This window comes from Alosa pseudoharengus, unplaced genomic scaffold, assembly GCF_046254945.1.
Source record: "Alosa pseudoharengus isolate Yale_2024_CS ecotype anadromous, Long Island Sound unplaced genomic scaffold, YU_APseudo_1.1 YU_APseudo_1.1_scf_4, whole genome shotgun sequence".
Lineage (NCBI taxonomy): Eukaryota > Metazoa > Chordata > Actinopteri > Clupeiformes > Clupeidae > Alosa > Alosa pseudoharengus.
This window is the reverse complement of record NW_027468774.1, coordinates 21431101-21450445: the sequence shown is the minus strand read 5'-3', so window position 1 is coordinate 21450445 and position 19345 is coordinate 21431101. Positions and strand designations below refer to the sequence as shown.

The following is a 19345-nucleotide window of genomic DNA, read 5'->3' as shown; positions in this document are numbered from 1 at the left end:
TTTAGATTTGGAACTCTGCCATATTTACATCAGCTGGAGCCATACAGCTGGTGTGCGTAACTAGCAAGCCTGTGGGTTCTTCAGAGGAATTACCATAGAAACCAGTTCTTTTTCATGTGCTGTGCCCGTGCCTAGCAAACTCCAATTACTGCCTTTTACCAGGGCTAGCCTACTCCTCTAAATTGCCCATTGCTTTGCAGATATCGTGTAATAGCCGATTTTGGAGAGTGAGCTGTTTTGACTCTTCTCTTATGACCCATGAAGTGTTCTCTGCCCCCCATGAAGTCCTAGGTGTAAATGTGAGACAAACAGTGTCTCAATTCAAAATTCCTTTTATTTAAATTTATTTTATTTACATTTAAAGTTATATGTAAATTATTTTCAATAGTTTATATTGGCTATATGCTTTTCTTTCTTTTCTTACAGTTCATCATGCAGATTACTCATACAACTCTATAACTCCTGTGGGATTTGAAACCAATATCTTTCTACATGTCATGTTGTTTTGTTTGTATTTCCAGTTGCTTGATTGAGAACAAATAGTAAAACACACAGGGTGTTTCAATCAATTGTACCACAACCCTATTATTATTTTTTTTAAAAAGCGCTTTCATGATTTGAATATCTATTTTTGATAATATGGTATTCTCCGTCATGTTATATTTACAGCAGAGAAATGTGGATAGGCTTCAGAACCCCAGTGCTGAGCAGTTACAGTAAACTGGTTCTGGAAGTGCACTTACTACTACTACTACTACTACCACTATGGCCACAGCAACGAGGAGGAATGACTGATTCTTCTCTATTATTGTGTTACATGTTCTTATCTATATGTCTGATATGTTGCTGATTGGATCATAAACGGCCACAGCAACGAAGAGGAATGACTGACTCTTCTCTATTATTGTGCTACATGCTCCAACTGTAAAGCACTTTGAGCTGCATTCTGTGTATGAAAGGTGCTATACAAATAAAGCTTATTATTAGGGGTCCGAGCAGCGTAGCTGCAGGAACCCTATTGTTTCTGTACCGTTCATTTTTTGGCCAAAATTCTGTAAAAGTCATACTGCAGCCTAAACCGTAACTCCAAAACTCTTGAAATTTTCAGGTATGGTTACCAGTACCCCCCTCTACCCATAACCCAAAATTTGGGGTACTGCACCCAAAGGTGGCGCTATTGAAAAAAAAAGTTAATTATGCTTATTTCTCCTTACCAGATTCACCTAGACTCAAAATTATTTCAGAATATTAATCTCTAAACTCAGATGCATCTTTTTGGCCCTGGTCTTATGGTCTACAAATGTTTACTTTTTCCACAATTTCATGGAAAAGCCAAACATTATAAAAAGTTTCACACTCTTCAAAAATAATCGAATCTTCACCAAAATTCTCACAGACAATGTTTAGACCAAGCCTCACAAAAGTTATCGCTCAGAATTTTGATATTTTGTTCCATTTCAGAGATATAGGCCAATAAAGTTAGACCACTTAGGCCTTTTTTCCTAGATCACCTATATTCCTATAAACCGTAAGTCCTAGAAACTTGACATTTTCAAGTATTGTTACCAGTACCCCCCACTACCCATAACCCAAATTTGGGGTACTGCACCCAAAGGTGGCGCTCTTGTCAAAAACGCTTATTTCTCCTTACCAGATTCACCTAGACTCAAAATTATTTCATCATATTAATCTCTACATTCAGATGCATCTTTTTCACCCTGGTCTTATGCTCTAAAAATGTTTACTTTTGCCACAATTTCAGAGAAAAGCCAAACATCATAAAAAGTTTCACAGGCTTCAAAAATTATCAAATCTTCAACAAAATTCTCACAGACAATGTTTAGACAAAGCCTCACAAAAGTTATCAAAAGAATTTGGATACGTTGTTCCATTTCAGAGATATAGGCCAATAAAGTTCGACCACTCAGCCCATTTCTCCTATATCACCTATATTCCTATATGAGTAATTTTTTTTTCTTGGATAACAACCATACAAACATCATTAGGTGGATACCATTAACAGTGCACATTTTCAGATATGTACTCTTTTTTATAAAGCCCTTAATTCTATTGTCAAATGTATGCTAGGAATTTTCTTGATGTTGTGTGTTTGCCAACACACATTTTCACCATTTGAATGTGACTGCTCAATGTGTATGATTGTCAGTGGCTGAGTGGGATAATGCCTAGTGCTGGTGTTTGTTAGGTTGAGAGTTCGAATCCTGCTAGAGCTTTAGGCTCAAGATGCACATGCTATTGGTTATTGAAGATTCACACTATTGAACAGCACCTGAATGACATCAGACAATTAACATTCACACTCATTAGTTGCCAAGAATCAGAATGCCGACACACTCTATGACATATAGGGGAACTTCTTTGTTTACTATTTTTCCTTCATCATTAAGTCTATCATATTTATATTTCATCCATTACTGTTCTTCTCTATAAATGTCGAATTGCCCCAGAATATCCAAAAGTTTTCAGGTGTACTCTTTCAGGAAAGCCCTTCATTTTATTGTCAAATGTATACTTGGAGTTTTTCTTGTGTGTTTACCAACACACATTTTCACCATTTGAATGTGACTGCTGAATGTGTATGATTGTCAGTGGCAGAGTGGGATAATGCCTAGTGCTGGTGTTTGTTAGGTTGAGAGTTCGAATCCTGCTAGAGCTTTAGGCTCAAGATGCACATGCTATTGGTTATTGAAGATTCACACTATTGAACAGCACCTGAATGACATCAGACAATTAACATTCACACTCATTAGTTGCCAAGAATCAGAATGCCGACACACTCTATGACATATAGGGGAACTTCTTTGTTTACTATTTTTCCTTCATCATTAAGTCTATCATATTTATATTTCATCCATTACTGTTCTTCTCTATAAATGTCGAATTGCCCCAGAATATCCAAAAGTTTTCAGTTTTCAGTTTACCAACACACATTTTCACCATGTGAATGTGACTACCCAGTATGTAGGATTGTCAGTGGCTCAGTGGGATAATGCCTAGTGCTGGTGTTTGTTAGGTTGAGGGTTCGAATCCCCGGTAGTGCTTTAGGCTCTAGCTCGAATACTATTGGTTATTGAAGATTCACACCATTGAACAGCACCTGAATGACATCAGGCAATCAACATTCACACTCATCAGTTGCCAAGAATCAGAATGCCGAGACACTCTATGACATTCAGGGGAACTTCTTTGTTTACTATTTTTCCTTCATCATTAAGTCTATCATATTTATATTTAATCTATTAGTGTTCATCTCTACAAATGTCTAATCGCCCCTCCATGCTTGGAGTTTTTCTTGTGTGTTTACCAATACACATTTTCACCATGTGAATGTGACTGGCCAACATGTAGGATTGACAGTGGCTCAGTGGGATAATGCCTTGTACTGGTGATCCTTAGGTTGAGAGTTCAAATCCCACTTGAAGCATTAGTGAGTTGTGGATGTTAGCATACTACAATAGAATGCTGTTGGGTTGTGGAGGATAACACACTATAACATTACAGCTACTTGTCAATATGGACTTGTAGTGCAAGGCAAGTATTACTGTATAATTATAAGCTGTAGCCTATAATTATTTGTTATTCTTATAATATTTGTCATTTCTTATACATATTTAGTCGGCTCTTCCACTTGACAGAACAACTCCATATCGGTTAAGGATGTCACGCATGAAACAATGCTGCAGAAACATGAAAATACGACTTTGAGTTTAGTAGGCTATAATTTTCAGTTCCTGTTTATCTATTGCACAATGGGTAATAATTTAAAGGAATCATGTTGCAGTCTTGTAAATAGTGACCCTGCAAGATCCCTAGTCATTGCAAAATCATAGTCTGTGACTTAAAACTCTACTACTTGTCTTTAGATGTGAGAGGGTCTGAGACTGTAGTCTTTCAAAAATCTTTTCCAAATCTTTGCAAATCTTTCCAAAGTTTACCCGCTGGGAAACCCTGTAGCTCCGGAGCAGGGGCTCAGACCAGGATAAATTGTTTGCTCGCCCTCAGTTCGCTCTTTTGTTCATCTCAACCCAGCACTCCAGTGTGTCCTGCTCTGTGTGCGTCTTTGAGTTAACGTAAGTCATCACTTTAATCACCCTCACTATGACTTTTGTGATGTTTATCAGTTTGTAGAGTAGCTCTGCCATCATGTGTAAAGTTAAGGTCTTTGTTTGTTGGTTTGGTGTGTTGGAGTCCCATGTGAGAGATGATTAGGTGATGTTGGTTGACTTGGGATGTCAAGTATTGTTTAGTTGTACCTTATATAGCCATATGATTTCAGTTTATTGTTCAAATGTCAATTGGTTTGTTTGTGAGTTGGGATCTGTACTGATTTACCCCATTTCACTGATTACTCCATTTTCTGTTTGTTTCCTCTTTGATGCAGCACACATACAAGTAAAGAACAAAAGAACAGATGAATTGAAACTCAAATAAAGTTAACTTGTGTTGCACCGAAACCTGCCATCTCCGTGTCATCACTCCATACCATTGAGCCTTCTGAGTCACACCATTGAACAGCACCTGAATGACATCAGGCAATTAACATTCACACTCATTACACACTGCTGGTGTTTGTTAGGTTGAGAGTTCGAATCCTGCTAGAGCTTGAAGCTCAAGATGCACATGCTATTGGTTATTGAAGATTGACACCATTGAACAGCACCTGAATGACATCAGGCAATTAACATTCACACTCATTAGTTGCCAAGAATCAGACACACTCTATGACATATAGGGGAACTTCTTTGTTTACTATTTTTCCTTCATCATTAAGTCTATCATATTTATATTTCATCCATTACTGTTCTTCTCTATAAATGTCGAATTGCCCCAGAATATCCAAAAGTTTTCAGTTTTCAGTTTACCAACACACATTTTCACCATGTGAATGTGACTACCCAGTATGTAGGATTGTCAGTGGCTCAGTGGGATAATGCCTAGTGCTGGTGTTTGTTAGGTTGAGGGTTCGAATCCCCGGTAGTGCTTTAGGCTCTAGCTCGAATACTATTGGTTATTGAAGATTCACACCATTGAACAGCACCTGAATGACATCAGGCAATCAACATTCACACTCATCAGTTGCCAAGAATCAGAATGCCGAGACACTCTATGACATTCAGGGGAACTTCTTTGTTTACTATTTTTCCTTCATCATTAAGTCTATCATATTTATATTTCATCCATTACTGTTCTTCTCTACAAATGTCTAATTGTCACAGAATTTCCAAACGTTTTCAGGTGTTCTCTTTCAGGAAAGCCCTTCATTTTATTGTCAAATGTATACTTGGAGTTTTTCTTGTGTGTTTACCAACACACATTTTCACCATTTGAATGTGACTGCTGAATGTGTATGATTGTCAGTGGCAGAGTGGGATAATGTCTAGTGCTGGTGTTTGTTAGGTTGAGAGTTTGAATCCTGCTAGAGCTTTAGGCTCAAGATGCACATGCTATTGGTTATTGAAGAGTCACACCATTGAACAGCACCTGAATGACATCAGGCAATCAACATTCACACTCATTAGTTGCCAAGAATCAGAATGCCGACACATTCGAAGACATATAGGGGAACTTCTTTGTTTACTATTTTTCCTTCATCATTAAGTCTATCATATTTATATTTCATCCATTACTGTTCTTCTCTACAAATGTCTAATTGTCACAGAATTTCCAAACGTTTTCAGGTGTTCTCTTTCAGGAAAGCCCTTCATTTTATTGTCAAATGTATACTTGGAGTTTTTCTTGTGTGTTTACCAATACACATTTTCACCATGTGAATGTGACTGGCAAAGATGTAGGATTGACAGTGGCTTAGTGGGATAATGCCGTGTACTGGTCATCCTTATGTTGAGTGTTCAAATCCCACCTGAAGCATTAGTGTTAAAATACTGTTGGGTTGTGGAGGTTAGCATACTAGAATAGAATGCTGTTGGGTTGTGGAGGTTAGCACACTATAACATTACAGCATTACAGCTACTTGTCAATATGGACTTGTAGTGCAAGGCAAGTATAACTGTATAATTATACGCTGTTTATCTTATTGACTCCGACACAGAACCCACCACCACAAATACAATTCAATTCTGTGGGAAACACTGCCTTCCATTATCAAACCCTTCATCTTATCCACAACAAATAAATAGTCCTGTAGAATCAAGTATTGTTAGAATACTGTTGGGTTGTGGAGGTTAGCACACTATAATTTTACAGCACAGGGTAATCCTAATTTTATGCATCAAATTTATTCCAATCCAACTCAAAAGTTTTGAACGACACAAAGTGAAGGTTTTATCCAGATCAAAACCAAGAATAGATTGTGATCTAATCCAATTTCAGGATCCTTGTTTCCCTTTGAACAACCCATTTTCAAGATTTGATCCAATCCGATAGCTGAAATCCGGTAACTGAAATCCGATAACCGAAATCCGATCACGTTTCTTTTGAACAATTGTGCCCAAACAATCAAAGCATATGTAAAACTAAAAAGCTATGCCATCATGTTCGTTTTGCTCGGACCCCGTAAATCACCGCTTGCGGTTATATTTATTATTAATATTATTAAAGCTTAATATACAAATAAAGCTTATTATTCCTACTATTGCAATCCTACTACTACTACTATTACTACTTCTGAACAGCTACTCCCTCACATTTTGGGCTATTATATCCTTTGGTGTTGAGCGGTACGAGCACCCAGGAGACTTGGCAGATGGAGGCTGAGCATTACCTCATGGGGAGAGTCACGCTGCTCTCGGGAGGTCAGTGCTGAAATGTCAGAGGTTACATGTAAAGCCTACAGCTCCACTGGGCACTCACATAGAAACGCAAAATGGTGAAGATTTCTAAAGTATTCTAAATGCCCTTAGACACATAAAAAGGTATATCCTTGGCAACAGTCTGACATTTGAGTATGTGGTTTTATAATATTGTGGGAGCTTCTACTTGGGCATACATGTGAGTGTATGTTTGTGCCTTGTGGCTTGCCTCAGCTTGCTCAGTCCCTTCTCACAATCTTTGCAATCTACCATTTCTCCGCTCCTCTTCACAAGCAAGACAGAAATAGCCATAGGTCAGCGCTGGGGCCATAAGGCACCGTGAACCGCTGTAGTTCCACAAGTCCGCGGGTTCAGCTAGCCCCCCCCCCCCCCTCCCCGGCAGACGTAGGGCGCTGCAATTGCAGAAGTGGCTTCCCTTTGTGCTGGGCTCTTTGAGAATTACGTTGTTTCCATTCTTCTTGTCATCGGCCTCAAAGACAAACAGAAGCAGCCAACAATTACCAGACCTTGGCTCAACATGCATATGGATGTTTCATTTCCCTCCGTGCTTGCCGTCGATTGGCTCCCTCCGCTGCTGATGTCAGGCGTCGTCAGTCTCTCCTCTTCTTTGCTCTGGCGGCTGGCTGAAGGCAGCGGGAGGCCAAGGCCCTCATGGGGAGCAGGGTAATGGTCAGTGTGGTGAAGATTGCTAATACAATTACAGAAGCTTTAAAGAAAGGACTGGGGGCAGGGGGCTGTTGTTGGGCACGGGACGGGGAGTGGGGGTGGTGAGGGGAGGGGCAGGTACACCACTAATGGCTTTTTAAAAAGGTTACAGCATGTCGCCTCTCCTTCATAATGGGGCCCGGCTGTGCTGGAAATGCAATTTCCGGGCAGGATAATGCAGGAGCGTGAGGGGGGCCCTGGTGGAGGGTTCAGAGGGAGGGTTTGCGTCCAGCGCGCCTGCGCTGAGCCGTCCAGCGGGCTGGAGGGCGGAACAATAGTGCGGCGGACGCCGAGCCGCTGACATTAATACTTAATGCTGCTGTATCTCGGCTCGGCCCGTTCTGTTATGTATCTAAACACCCTTTTCTGGGGCTTCCTGCGTGGCTGATTTAGCAAAATATTGGACATCCAGCAGAATCATTAAAGTTTCATGGATTTTTGAAAGCTATTGGTGCAATTACTAAATGCAAATAGCGGTGTTACAATGGAGAGGTTATTAGCAGAGTCAGGGGGACCCATGTGTCTATTGAAAGCACAGAATGCTACTGCAGGTTGCATGAGCTGGTAATATGGTGTGGAACAGCTTTCTACTACATTAACAACCAGTAGGCAACCAACATGCAACTAGTATTATATTACTAGACTTCTAAAAGAGAGACTAAATTGGCTGCCTTCAAGACTGAGAATAAGAAAAGACATGTTTGGACTACTGTACATAACTGGGCTCACCATTGGCTGAGAGCAGTGGATGAACGAATGATGTAGAAAAGAATCTTCGGGTAGAAACTTCACTGAAGCTTCCATTTTCCAATAAGGCAGATTAAAATGTTATGGCTACACATTACAATTGAAGTGAATTGAAGCTTTGTATTGACCAGTTAAGTTCAGTTCAGTTCAGTTCATCCTTCTTGTCACTTGAGGTGATGGCGAAAGGTCTCCACCTGGCTCAGGCTGCTTCTGCTTTGGGTTCTGTCTCAAAAGTCAGTCTTTTGGTTTTCAGATCTTGCTCAGCCGTGGCCTACTGGTTAGCACTTCGGACTTGTAGCCAGAGGGTTGCCAGTTTGAACCCCGACCAGTAGGAACGGCTGAAGTGCCCTTGAGCAAGGCACCTAACCCCTTACTGCTCCCCGAGTGCCGCTGTTGATGCAGGCAGCTCATTGCGCCGGGATTAGTGTGTGCTTCACCTCACTGTGTGTTCACTGTGTGCTGAGTGTGTTTCACTAATTCACGGATTGGGATAAATGCAGAGACCAAATTTCCCTCACGGGATCAAAAGAGTATATATACAAAATACAAATGTTCTACACGAGGTCTGTTTGGGTCACCCATGGTTTCTTTTCTTTTCCCCTGGGGAGTCCAGCATGTTCTGGGTACTGACCAACATGAAATCATATAAATTCAGTTCAGTAGAAAGTGTTAGATGTGTTATGGGTACTGACCAACATGAAATCATATAAATTCAGTTCAGTAGAAAGTGTTAGATGTGTTATGGGTACTGACCAACATGAAATCATATAAATTCAGTTCAGTAGAAAGTGTTAGATGTGTTATGGGTACTGACCAACATGAAATCATATAAATTCAGTTCAGTAGAAAGTGTTAGATGTGTTATGGGTACTGACCAACATGAAATCATATAAATTCAGTTCAGTAGAAAGTGTTAGATGTGTTATGGGTACTGACCAACATGAAATCATATAAATTCAGTTCAGTAGAAAGTATTAGATGTGTTATGTTTGACCATATCATTTCAACATTTCAACATTGACTGTGTTTTTGAGAGTCACAGTGCATTTTCTGCAACAGCTGTGCAGATAAATGCAAATCACTGACATTCATTTCCTTTGCCTGACTCTGCTCCTTATACTTGTCTGTTTTTGTGTGGAACAACATGTCAAATGACATCTTCACTTATAAGGCTACTGTATTAAATGTAATGTCAGCAGCTATCTGAAGTTGCATGTGTATGTGTGAAGGAAGTATTGGGCTGTACCATGGCAACGCACAGAATTACACTTTGTATTTTTAAATTATGGCCAGGACAAGTTCCTTAGCAACCATACACATGTATATTTGCCATCCTATTAGCAACCTATGCATTCAGTCAATCTTTTATCTTTTTTTCTTTCAATTTCCAATACCTCCCCTCATGCTACTATATCTATAGCTTTTCATATGCACGGTATGTCTACAGCACTGAATCTATCTGCTTCATGACATTTACCCACCTGAAAGATATCACAATAGCCACACATGAATGCCTCTTTATAAGGTTACAATTGTAAAAGAACATCTGCATAATCCTATAGAATCCTGCCGCAGTAAGAGAGAGAGGGGGAAAGGGCGTGATATAGATTGGATGTATAAAGAGAGAGGGAGAGAGAGAGAGAGAGAGAGAGAGAGAGAAGAGAGAGCAATTCAGGTTGAGCAAAGGTTGTTGATATTTGATCCCAACAGCCAATGAAATTACACCTCTCCCTTCAATGCTCCTGAAGCACTGTGTTGATTGCAATTGTTTATGGCTCGGTCCGAGCAGCTATGTTTCTCCATAAACAGAGAGAGGAACAGGACTGCACATGAGCACCTGGGTGTTTCTGAGCGTAAACCCTGGGCTGTATATGGACAGCTACAGCAAGTCACTGAATTTGACAAAAAAGGCGCATTGGATTTGAACTGTGGATGGTACCTTTGAGTGTGTTGGGTATCTGGAGTCTGGACCACTGAGAGTGTATTCCGGTGCTGTTCCTCATAGTGCCTGTGTTGTGTGATCATGGAAGCACAGCTCACTCAGTTCATTCCCCCCCTCTTGTCTGTGCCACTAAAATCATTTGATAGACAAAATGTCCTCATCTCCTCCTCCTCCTCCTCCTTCTCCTCCTCTCTCACTCTCTCTCTCTTTCTCACCTCCCCCCGTCCCTCTATTTTCTCTCCTCCCTCCCTTCTGCCGACGATCATCACAGCCTCCGTGACCTCAGCCGCCTCTCCGAGAGGAACAGCCCGTCGGAGCCCGCTCAGTCCCCACACCTGCTGTTCTGGGATCAGTGTTAAACAGCCACTGCCAGCACTCGCCGATGATTAACAATCCAGCCCTCGCTGGCCCCGGACCAGCCTGAGCGGAGGCCTGCGTAATGCCACCAATCCATCAGATAGTGAACTGTGAAGGGGAGACGGAGCACATAGGCGCAGCCTCCTTGGGATGACTGTCTGTGGCCAATAACGGAGGATGGAGAGAGGAGGCAGCCAAAACCAACAGACAAATAAAGATAAAGGAGAACAGGCACCTGCAGTCTGCCGTCTGGGGACCGTCCTCCTGTGTGTGTGTATGTGTGTGTGTGTGTGTGTGTGTGTGTGTGCGCGTGTGTGTGTGTGTGTGTGTGTGTGCGTGTGTGTGTGTTGTGAGTGTGTGTGCGTGTGTGTGTGTGTGTGAGTGTGTGTGCGTGTGTGTGTGCGTGTGTGTGTGTGTGTGTGTGTGTGTGGTCCCAGTGCCCCATGGCGAGGCTAAGGGAGGGCAGGAGTAGTGGGAGGAGGCAGGGGGGGCACACGTCAGCTGCAGCTCTGGGTTTGGCAGGCAGGACTGGGTGCATTGCTGTGGTGGCTGAGCCGGCTCTTGCAGGCCATGTGGGGTGCCACCGATGGTAGAGACCACTGGTTCAGATCCCACTGAACAGACGCCAGGATAAAATGCCCACTTTTAGCTGTCTGCCTGACAGCCTGGTGTCACCACCCTTGTGGGTTCGGTGCTCATTTTGGTTTGAGAGCGTTTGATTGGGTTTTATTTGGGTTAGGGGTGTTGCTTTGGAGTGTCCATCAAAATGAGACTGAGAGATTGAATCAGCCCATAACTCTTGTGGTGAACATCCTCCAAAAGGACATTTAAACCGGCAACTCCTGGCTAAGCAGAGCCAGTTGGTGAATCAAACATAGCATACCACCTAGTCCTGATAAAAATGGATGCAAATGCACACCTCTGTTAACCTCTCTAGCAGCAGCTACATTGTGACAGCAACATTTTGAATTAAAATACTGCAAAGCAGTCTGCCACCCTTTAACTGTTTTCCATAACTTCTGAATTGGATTGAGAGCCCATCCGTCATACCCAGCTCTTCTCAATCTAAAGCTTCCTGACTATAATCCCAGTGAGACATGATTGTAGATATATTCTGCCGGTGTAATTTTAGGATTTCAGTTTATACTTACCAAACCTTTAGTTGATGAAATATAGTGTCTCCTTAGTTCTTTTAGCTGCTTCAGATAAAGTGTTCTATTAAAAACATGCGGATTGCAGGCTAACACAATCAGAGAGAATGAGATGCTTCGGGTTGCGAAACCAAGGTCGATAAACTTCATTAAAGCTGCAGTGGGCAAGAATAGAACCATCCTTGACCCCTACTCTATCCACTTGTTTCTCTGCTCTTCTCAATTATGTTTACTGCTTGCAGCTTTTATACAATTTCAAGTTATAATCCTGTCTTTTACAGCACAAATACATAGAAACCTACTCAAGGTTAAACATTTTCAGTGGCTCTTCTGCAGGTCTAACCATTTTTTTACTGATTATATATTTCCTCCAAGTATCTCTCCATCATTTCTTCCTTCTTTTATTAACCTGCCTGAGCCTACCCTGCAGGCTCTTCTTCATGTCTCATAATACACACAGACACACACACGCAGGGCCTTGCCCACTTCATTGGAAATCAGCGGTGTGCTTCCCCAAACACGCTGCTGCGGCTGCATGATATTTGCCCATCTCCCGAGTAGCTGTACTACGTGACATTTACCCACCCGAGCGCCTCCCCGACTCCTCATATGCTGCTGGAGAGGAGAGGATCTGAACAGGGCTGCATGTCAAAGTGACATATCAGCATGATTGGAATGGCTGAATGTGGGCCAGTGGATAGAAGCTGGGCAAAGGATCTGTGCTCACCAGCACTGCAGAGGATTTTAAGGATCTCATGTTATTGCTTATGCTGTGTCAGTATGTCAGTAATAAGACTAAGTAACAAGATACTGTAATAACGCCACATATACTATTACAAAATTATTTATACTCCAAAATATGTTGTGTATATTTATTTTCTTTAAGGCTTAATAATGCATATCAACACAGTACAATGTAATTAGAATGAGGATAAACTGTTTCAGTTCCACTTTGAGCAAACTGCATTGTAAATGGTGCTGAATTATAATAAATAAAAAGGTTTAATTGTAGCAACAACAAAAAAAAATACTTAAGGAGATGCCTTTTAATATGCATTGTGATATCAAATAAAATGTTATTCACAATATTCAAGGTGCAAAGAAATTCCAAGTTAGCAAGCTTGAAACTAATATTTTGTGTGCAAGCAGGTATTTGTATCATTTGTTTGGTGCACAATCCTGCACTGAACAATTTCTGAATGTCCATTTCATCCCTCTCTCTTAACCTTGACTTGAATAAGCTGCTAAAGGAACTTTCAGAACCGCAGCCATGGTGACAGATCGTGTCAGTGTGTCAAAAGAGATTCTATCTGAGCAGCAGCTAAGCAACAGCTCCCCTGCCAGAGAAGCACACTCGCAAGCCCTCATAGAGGCTTCTGATGCCCCCCTGTGGCAAGCATGAACACAAGCCCCGTGGCTATCACCATTATCATACTGGACTGAACACATACAGAGAAACATTGACAAAGTACTTCATGTTTAACTCTAGGTAGAATATAATAACACACCATTATTAAAATCTTAATTAGAACTCTTATTAGAGAACTCTGTGTAGTTGGCAGCCCAACCATTAATTCCTCTTTGAATGAAAAAAGAACCCCCTTTCTAATTAGACATAACACAATGGCCACACAATAAAGACTATTTTAATACAATCATTTGCCCACATGAGGGCAGTGGATGCCTACAGCAGGAGTCCCTGGATGGCGCAGACAGCATGAGGTCAGAGCGCTGCATTAGCCTCTTAGCATGACGAGAGACAGAGAGAGAGCGAGAGAGAGAGAGGAGAGAGAGCGAGAGAGAGAAGGGTACTGTGAGAAATCTGTTCAATTTCCTTACCATAGACTTACAATGTGTCCTCTCCTGTTCTCCCTTTAACCCTTAAAGGTGTAGGTTTTTGAACATTCTAAGTTCCGCAACAATTGAAGGTTCTAAAATTCTATGTTGAATTCAATGAACCCAGATATTCTTTAGAACGTTCATTTCTCAACATTCCCATCACACCGGTGTGACGGTACTCCTTTAAGGGTTAAAACCTGGGCTTGAGCTCTAAATTAAGACTATTGTACAAATGCTGTCTTTATTGCAATATCCATTTATTGTTCTCATCAGACAATTCATTACAAAACAGAAGGTACTTCATTACAACATGAGAGAAAGGAGTGGAACCCTCTTAAAAAGCACCTTCCCAATTCCATCCATGTGCCTCAGAAAAGTGTACCTATTACAGATCAAAATCAGTGATCCAGAAGTTTTTGAAGAAATGTAGACGAATACATCCGTAAACACCATTCAACTCAAAGATGCTCACATCATGACTGTCTTATACATTGTATCAACAACTAACCAACTGTTTTTACTTTTGTGCCATCTTTTTTCCTTGTCAAACCAAGTGTCATAAGAGATGTGCTTACTCAGAAAAGCCTTTCCCATTCAGGCTCAGTTTTGAAACTGACCTTGGACCAGTGCTTAAGGACAAAGTCTTCCTACCATTTACTGTACAAACCTCTGTATGCATTAGGGCTCTGCTCTTCTGTGACTGTCCCTTTAAGACAGCTGAGAGGAGAGCTACATATTCAGGCCCCGCAAAAGCTGCTAATGAAATGGGCTCTGGAGGCTCGGCGGAGAGTTAGACCGTGATAAACTCATTAGCGGACGGGGCTAACTTTGGGCAGTCGCGGGTCCCCGTGCAGATGGACGCAGCGCTGACTCACATTTTATGAATTAGTTTTTTCGGGCACTGACTACAAATTGGTCCCAGAGGTAATGGCTGTTGGGCCCCGTGAAGCAAGACTAAGTCGTTTCTGTACACAAAACGGGGGTTTGATAGACTGGGATCCCACAGACAGCAAACAGAGGTCATGGTTAGAGCTGCTTGTGTGCCCAGGTAGTTAAGTCCCAAAAAAATCCCATGTTTCATTTCATGTTTAACTACAGGGCCTACTTGAGGCAGAACCCTATGAAGACTGAAAATGCTGTATGGTTTCAAGTCAAACCAAAACAAACCCAAGATGAAGCTTAAAAAAAGAAATCGCACCCATGTTTGACAGGTCAGATCACACAGCTTGAAAGCACTGTCTCATTGGCCCATAACTAATTATTTGCTTTGGGATGTGTCTAGTCTGCAAGCTTGTCTTGCCTTTAGGCCCGAAACAGCTCATCTAACAGCACGTCTCTGAGCTTGTGTATCTCCTGAAGTGGCTTAATCCGTTCGATGTGGTTTTGTCGCCACCGTGGTTTGACACTACAGTGAAACCGTGTGTCTTCATGCTTGTTTCTGACAGATAAGGTGAGAGTGTGTTGTGGCAACCCACCGCAGAGCCTGTGGCTTCCAATGACAAGGCCTCAGATTCAGAATGCTTGCTGACAGCGTCGGACATTATTTCCGGCTAAAAAAAAAAAGAAAGAAAAAACTTGATAGATCCTCCATCGACATCAAAGGCTTGCCCCATTTTGGGATGTCAAACTTAATCATGCAACTTGCCATGTCTGCATGGTGGAGAAATGGATGAGCATACTTTGCCTCTGGCCTTCAGCATCTGGTCCAATTCAGAGACACTGGTTCTCCATCTCATCCGTGGCACAGCCATGCAACCCACATTTCACTAATCCCATCACAGATGCAGGGACTGAGAGTGCATGGGGTTGCTTGGGTGTTCAAAAATAAAAAACACATTTCCCATACAAAAACAGAAAGAGCTATTTACAAAAGAAATATGTATACAAATAGGTTCCAGTGTAAGAAAGTGAAAAAAGAGGTGTGTGTGTGTGTGTGTGTGTGTGGGTGCAGGGGATGTAGGCTGGAGGCTCAGAGAAAGAAATGTGTATGAGGATGAGTTTATATGTGTGTGTGTGTGTGTGTGTGTGTGTGTGTGTGTGTGTGTGTGTGTGTGTGTGTGTGTGTGTGTGACATGGTTCTTATGTACCTCTGATGCGTAAGTGAGTGTATTGGTGTAGATCCAGCAGAGAGGGCAACCTTACATCACACAATGAGAGTTGAGATTAGAAAAAAGCCGACCATGTCAGAAGAAACACAGCAAGCTGAAGGGCAAACTCTAAAGGTGGGATGGGAGTGGTGTGAGGAGAGAGACTGTGCAAAATTAAGACCCGCAAAACTGTCACACCAGGTGAGGGACACAGACGTGTGGACAACATTTTTACATGTCTATCTACAGAAAACAAAAATCAAAGCCATGAATAATCTCAGCCGAGACAAATAAATCAAGTTAACATGTACACAATCGAAGCTGTGGTGAAAACCGGGGATGCGGCTTAAGTTGAGATATCCTGCCAAGTCCGTTCCATGGCAACATCCACTGGTTTCCTCCACAGTAGTCCTGTGCAGGTGGCCCCAGTCCTTTAGCATCAACAGGAGGATATACTAGTGACCAAGGCCCCCCTGCCTGCCAGAAGTCGAACAGATGTAGGCTTACCCTAAACACTGAGAACAGTACACAGCCCGACGTGGCTTGTCATCTGCTAGCTGTTCGTGTACGTGCTCTGGAACACACTGACAGCATGTTTTAGCATCTCCCTCAGGGGGCCTCGAGAGTGTGTGTGTGTGTGTGTGTGTGTGTGTGTGTGTGTGTCTGTGTTTCTTTCCTTCGTTTGTTTATGTATCGTTCTCCTGAGAAGAAGTGTGAAGGCTCTTTGATCTTTGTAAACGGAGTGAGAGGAGAGGAGACTTTGTGGGGCTGACAAGACGTGTGAGCGGTAGCGTTCTGTTTTCTTTTTCTGTGTGTGTTGGTGTGTGTGTGTGTGTGAGGGAGGGTGGGGGTGGTGAACGGTTGCTGGATGTGGTGCACACTGTTGTGCTACATCGACTACACCAACAGCCGACACAGACAGGAAGACAGTCCAGACTTGCTGAGATGCTCCATGATGCTGGCTTATGCAGCGCCTCAGAGAACAGCCCAGGTGACTGTGAGGAGATGTACAGCACGTTCCCTCCAGTGTGTCAGGAGGCAAGTCGAGGCTCTCTGGCTGTTGTGTGTGTGAACTGTGTGCAACAATAGATTTCATGATGCTGAGACTGGAAATGTCCACTGTGAGTGTCCATCAGAGACCCTTGGATGTGGATCTCTTGATTTAGAGGAATGCTTGGAAACATGAGGTGATGAGAAGGTCATCCCCTGGATGTTTACAGCTGCAGTGGAGAACAGTACATAACAGTTTCTTTCCCAGGAGAGGAGTGCATTTCTAAAGCAAGAGGACACCCCAGTATGGAGAATCCTTTTTTGCTTTGCTGGCACTTTTTTTTTTTTTTCAAAAATCGGACACCATTAAGATAACTTAATACTCTGTATAACTACTGATATCAAAAGACAAAACAAACAAACAAAAAAAACAAACCTCTCAAATAAATAACAAACACCTGACACTGTACTGAGAGTTGCAGTCTTCTTTTTTTTTTTAAAGTTGTTGAGTCCCTCTTCATGGGACCCATCGGTTCCCCAGGGGTTTAGGATCGGGAATAAAAGACATCGGAAAGTTGGGAAATCTGCGGAAAGTTTCATCGGAGTTGGTTGCTTAGCTAATTGTTTGGGAGGGGAGGGGGGAGGCAGAGTGATCTGAGCATGGCAGGGAGGCGTAGTATGTAGCATGATGGAGGGTGGAGGTGGGCAGAGGGTGGTGGTGGCGGTGGTCTAGACCTGCGTGGAGTAGGAGCGGTAGAGGGTGGCGTAGCGTCCGGGACCCGGGTGGGCGGCGCAGTGGTGCGGCTGCTCGGCCGGCTGGTCTAGACTTCGCTGGAAATGGAGCGAGACGGTATGAGGACATCGGGGGTGGCGGGGAACCGATAGGGCTGATGGTCATGTGATCTCAGTGAATGGTGATCCCCGTGGAGTCTGCTGGGGAGAGCCAGAGAGAGAGAGAGAGAGAGAGAGAGAGAGAGAGGAAAAAAGAAAGAGAGAGGGAATGGAAGAAAGAGTGAGAGAGAGATAGATCGAAAGACAGCCAGAGTATAAAGGAGAGGACAGACAGATAGACAGACAGACAGACAGAGGTGGGGGTTATAGTACATGAAAACGAAAGCAAAACGGGTTTGGGGCGGTGGACGACACTTCCACATGGAAAAACAAAAACAAGGATGGGGAGAGAGAGAGAGAGAGACGACAGATGACAGCTGACATGAAAAGAGGGCCACGGCATTGTGAGGGATGAGACTGCCTGGCCGTGGCAGGAGGCTCAGGATTTAATCGAATATTAACAAGGCACCCAGGTCCCAGCGGCTGTAAATTAAGGCCGGGGAGGTGCTGACTCAACTACTCCTGCCAAATTGCTTTCATAGTAATGCAGTCTGGGGGGTGGGGGGTGGGGGGTTGGGGGGTTGTGAATGTGGGGGTAGATGAGGACCAACAGCAGACTCATGCCGTGCTGAAGAGGATCAACAACTGCATCTCCATCTCCCAAACCTCCTACACATAGGGATCCTCTTCTGGTCTGCGCTAGTCTTCTCTTATACAGTGCTCATCCAGGTTGCAAGCCTTCTTATAGAGCCAGGGAGGGATATGAAGAAGGCCTCAGCACTGCAAAGAGTGGAGTTACCAGGATGCTCTGGCTGGCTTCGTTTCCTCCAACTAGAGTGCATGCTGGCTTTGTCCGTGTCTCTGGGTGGAGTGAGTCAGTCAGTGTGGGTTTTAGTAGGGTGGAGAACATTGAGACGGAGAGGAGGAGAGTCATTGTGGAGTTGCTGTGGTGGGACATAGAGAAGGCTGGTTGGTGCATGGGGGGGGGGGGGTTGGGAGGGGTGAGTGGTTGGGTAGGTGGTCGAGTGGGTGATCAGACAGTTTGTGGGCATGCGTGAAGGCAGAGCAAAGAGTAGAGGGCTGGGGGGTTGTGGGGTGCTTTCTGGGGGAGGGGTCAGCCGGGACGGACAGAAGGGGGAAACTGGGGGGCTCGGCTACTGGTGGCCAACCCCCCTCTGTGTTACGCAGGCCGGCCGCTCACCCGCCCCCGCCCCTTACCTGAGAACCACTTAACTTTTCGAGTGGACTGTCCACGCAGGGCAGCGAGACCATGGGCACGCCCAGCACGGACTCAGGCCGCTGGGGTCGGGCGGGGGGAGGCGGTGGCTGCCCCTGCTGGAAGTTGTTGATCACGCACGTCACCTGGTGCGGGACAGAAATGGGAGAGAGACAGACGGGAGCAGTTTTTGGCAAAACACGAATCAAAAGAAACAAACAAACAAAGACAAATAACGAAGCTGCTTAGCTAACATTCCCCCCCAGGTGTAGCCGTCAGTCAAAAGTACATTTGTGTGGTAGGCTCTTAAAAACACTAAATTGGCAAAACAAATATTAATTAAAAGCAAGAGAATATATATCCAGGCACATAGTCAGTTGCGATCCATCAGTGCCCAGACACTGGTCTGTTTATGCCTTTGCCTAGAGGAGTGCTTAAATCTCTTTATATTTAGTCACCCACAGAAGGGATGGGAATCTGCATGCCTGTTTGCGATGATGGTATTTGAACAAAGGCTAAAGAATCTAGCAGACATCTGGAATAATAGATTAAATGCGACTTTGCCTTAAATTTATAATGAGATATGATGAAATCTCACGAAAAAAAAAAAAAAACCTTCTCTGAATGAATGCATATGCACAGTCGCAGCAAATCCCTATCAACAGAGACATAATCCATAGTGTGGACTC

General features: G+C 43.3%; 1 protein-coding gene across 2 annotated transcripts in view; it reads right to left on the bottom strand.

Moving 5' to 3' along the window:
* Positions 1–17252: 17252 nt before the first annotated feature.
* Positions 17253–19345, bottom strand: part of LOC143103050 (phospholipid phosphatase-related protein type 5-like) — a 33838-nt gene continuing 31745 nt past the window's right edge. The window contains exons 7-8 of one of the 2 annotated variants that reach the window (XM_076266837.1): positions 18675–18802; positions 17253–17539 (exon numbers count right to left, since the gene is read on the bottom strand). In XM_076266837.1, coding sequence (XP_076122952.1) covers positions 17431–17539; positions 18675–18802 — 237 coding nt within the window. In that variant the 3' untranslated portion in view covers positions 17253–17430. Of the gene's footprint in view, positions 17543–18674; positions 18803–19345 lie in introns of both variants that reach the window. The other variant, XM_076266838.1, reaches the window with a different exon arrangement.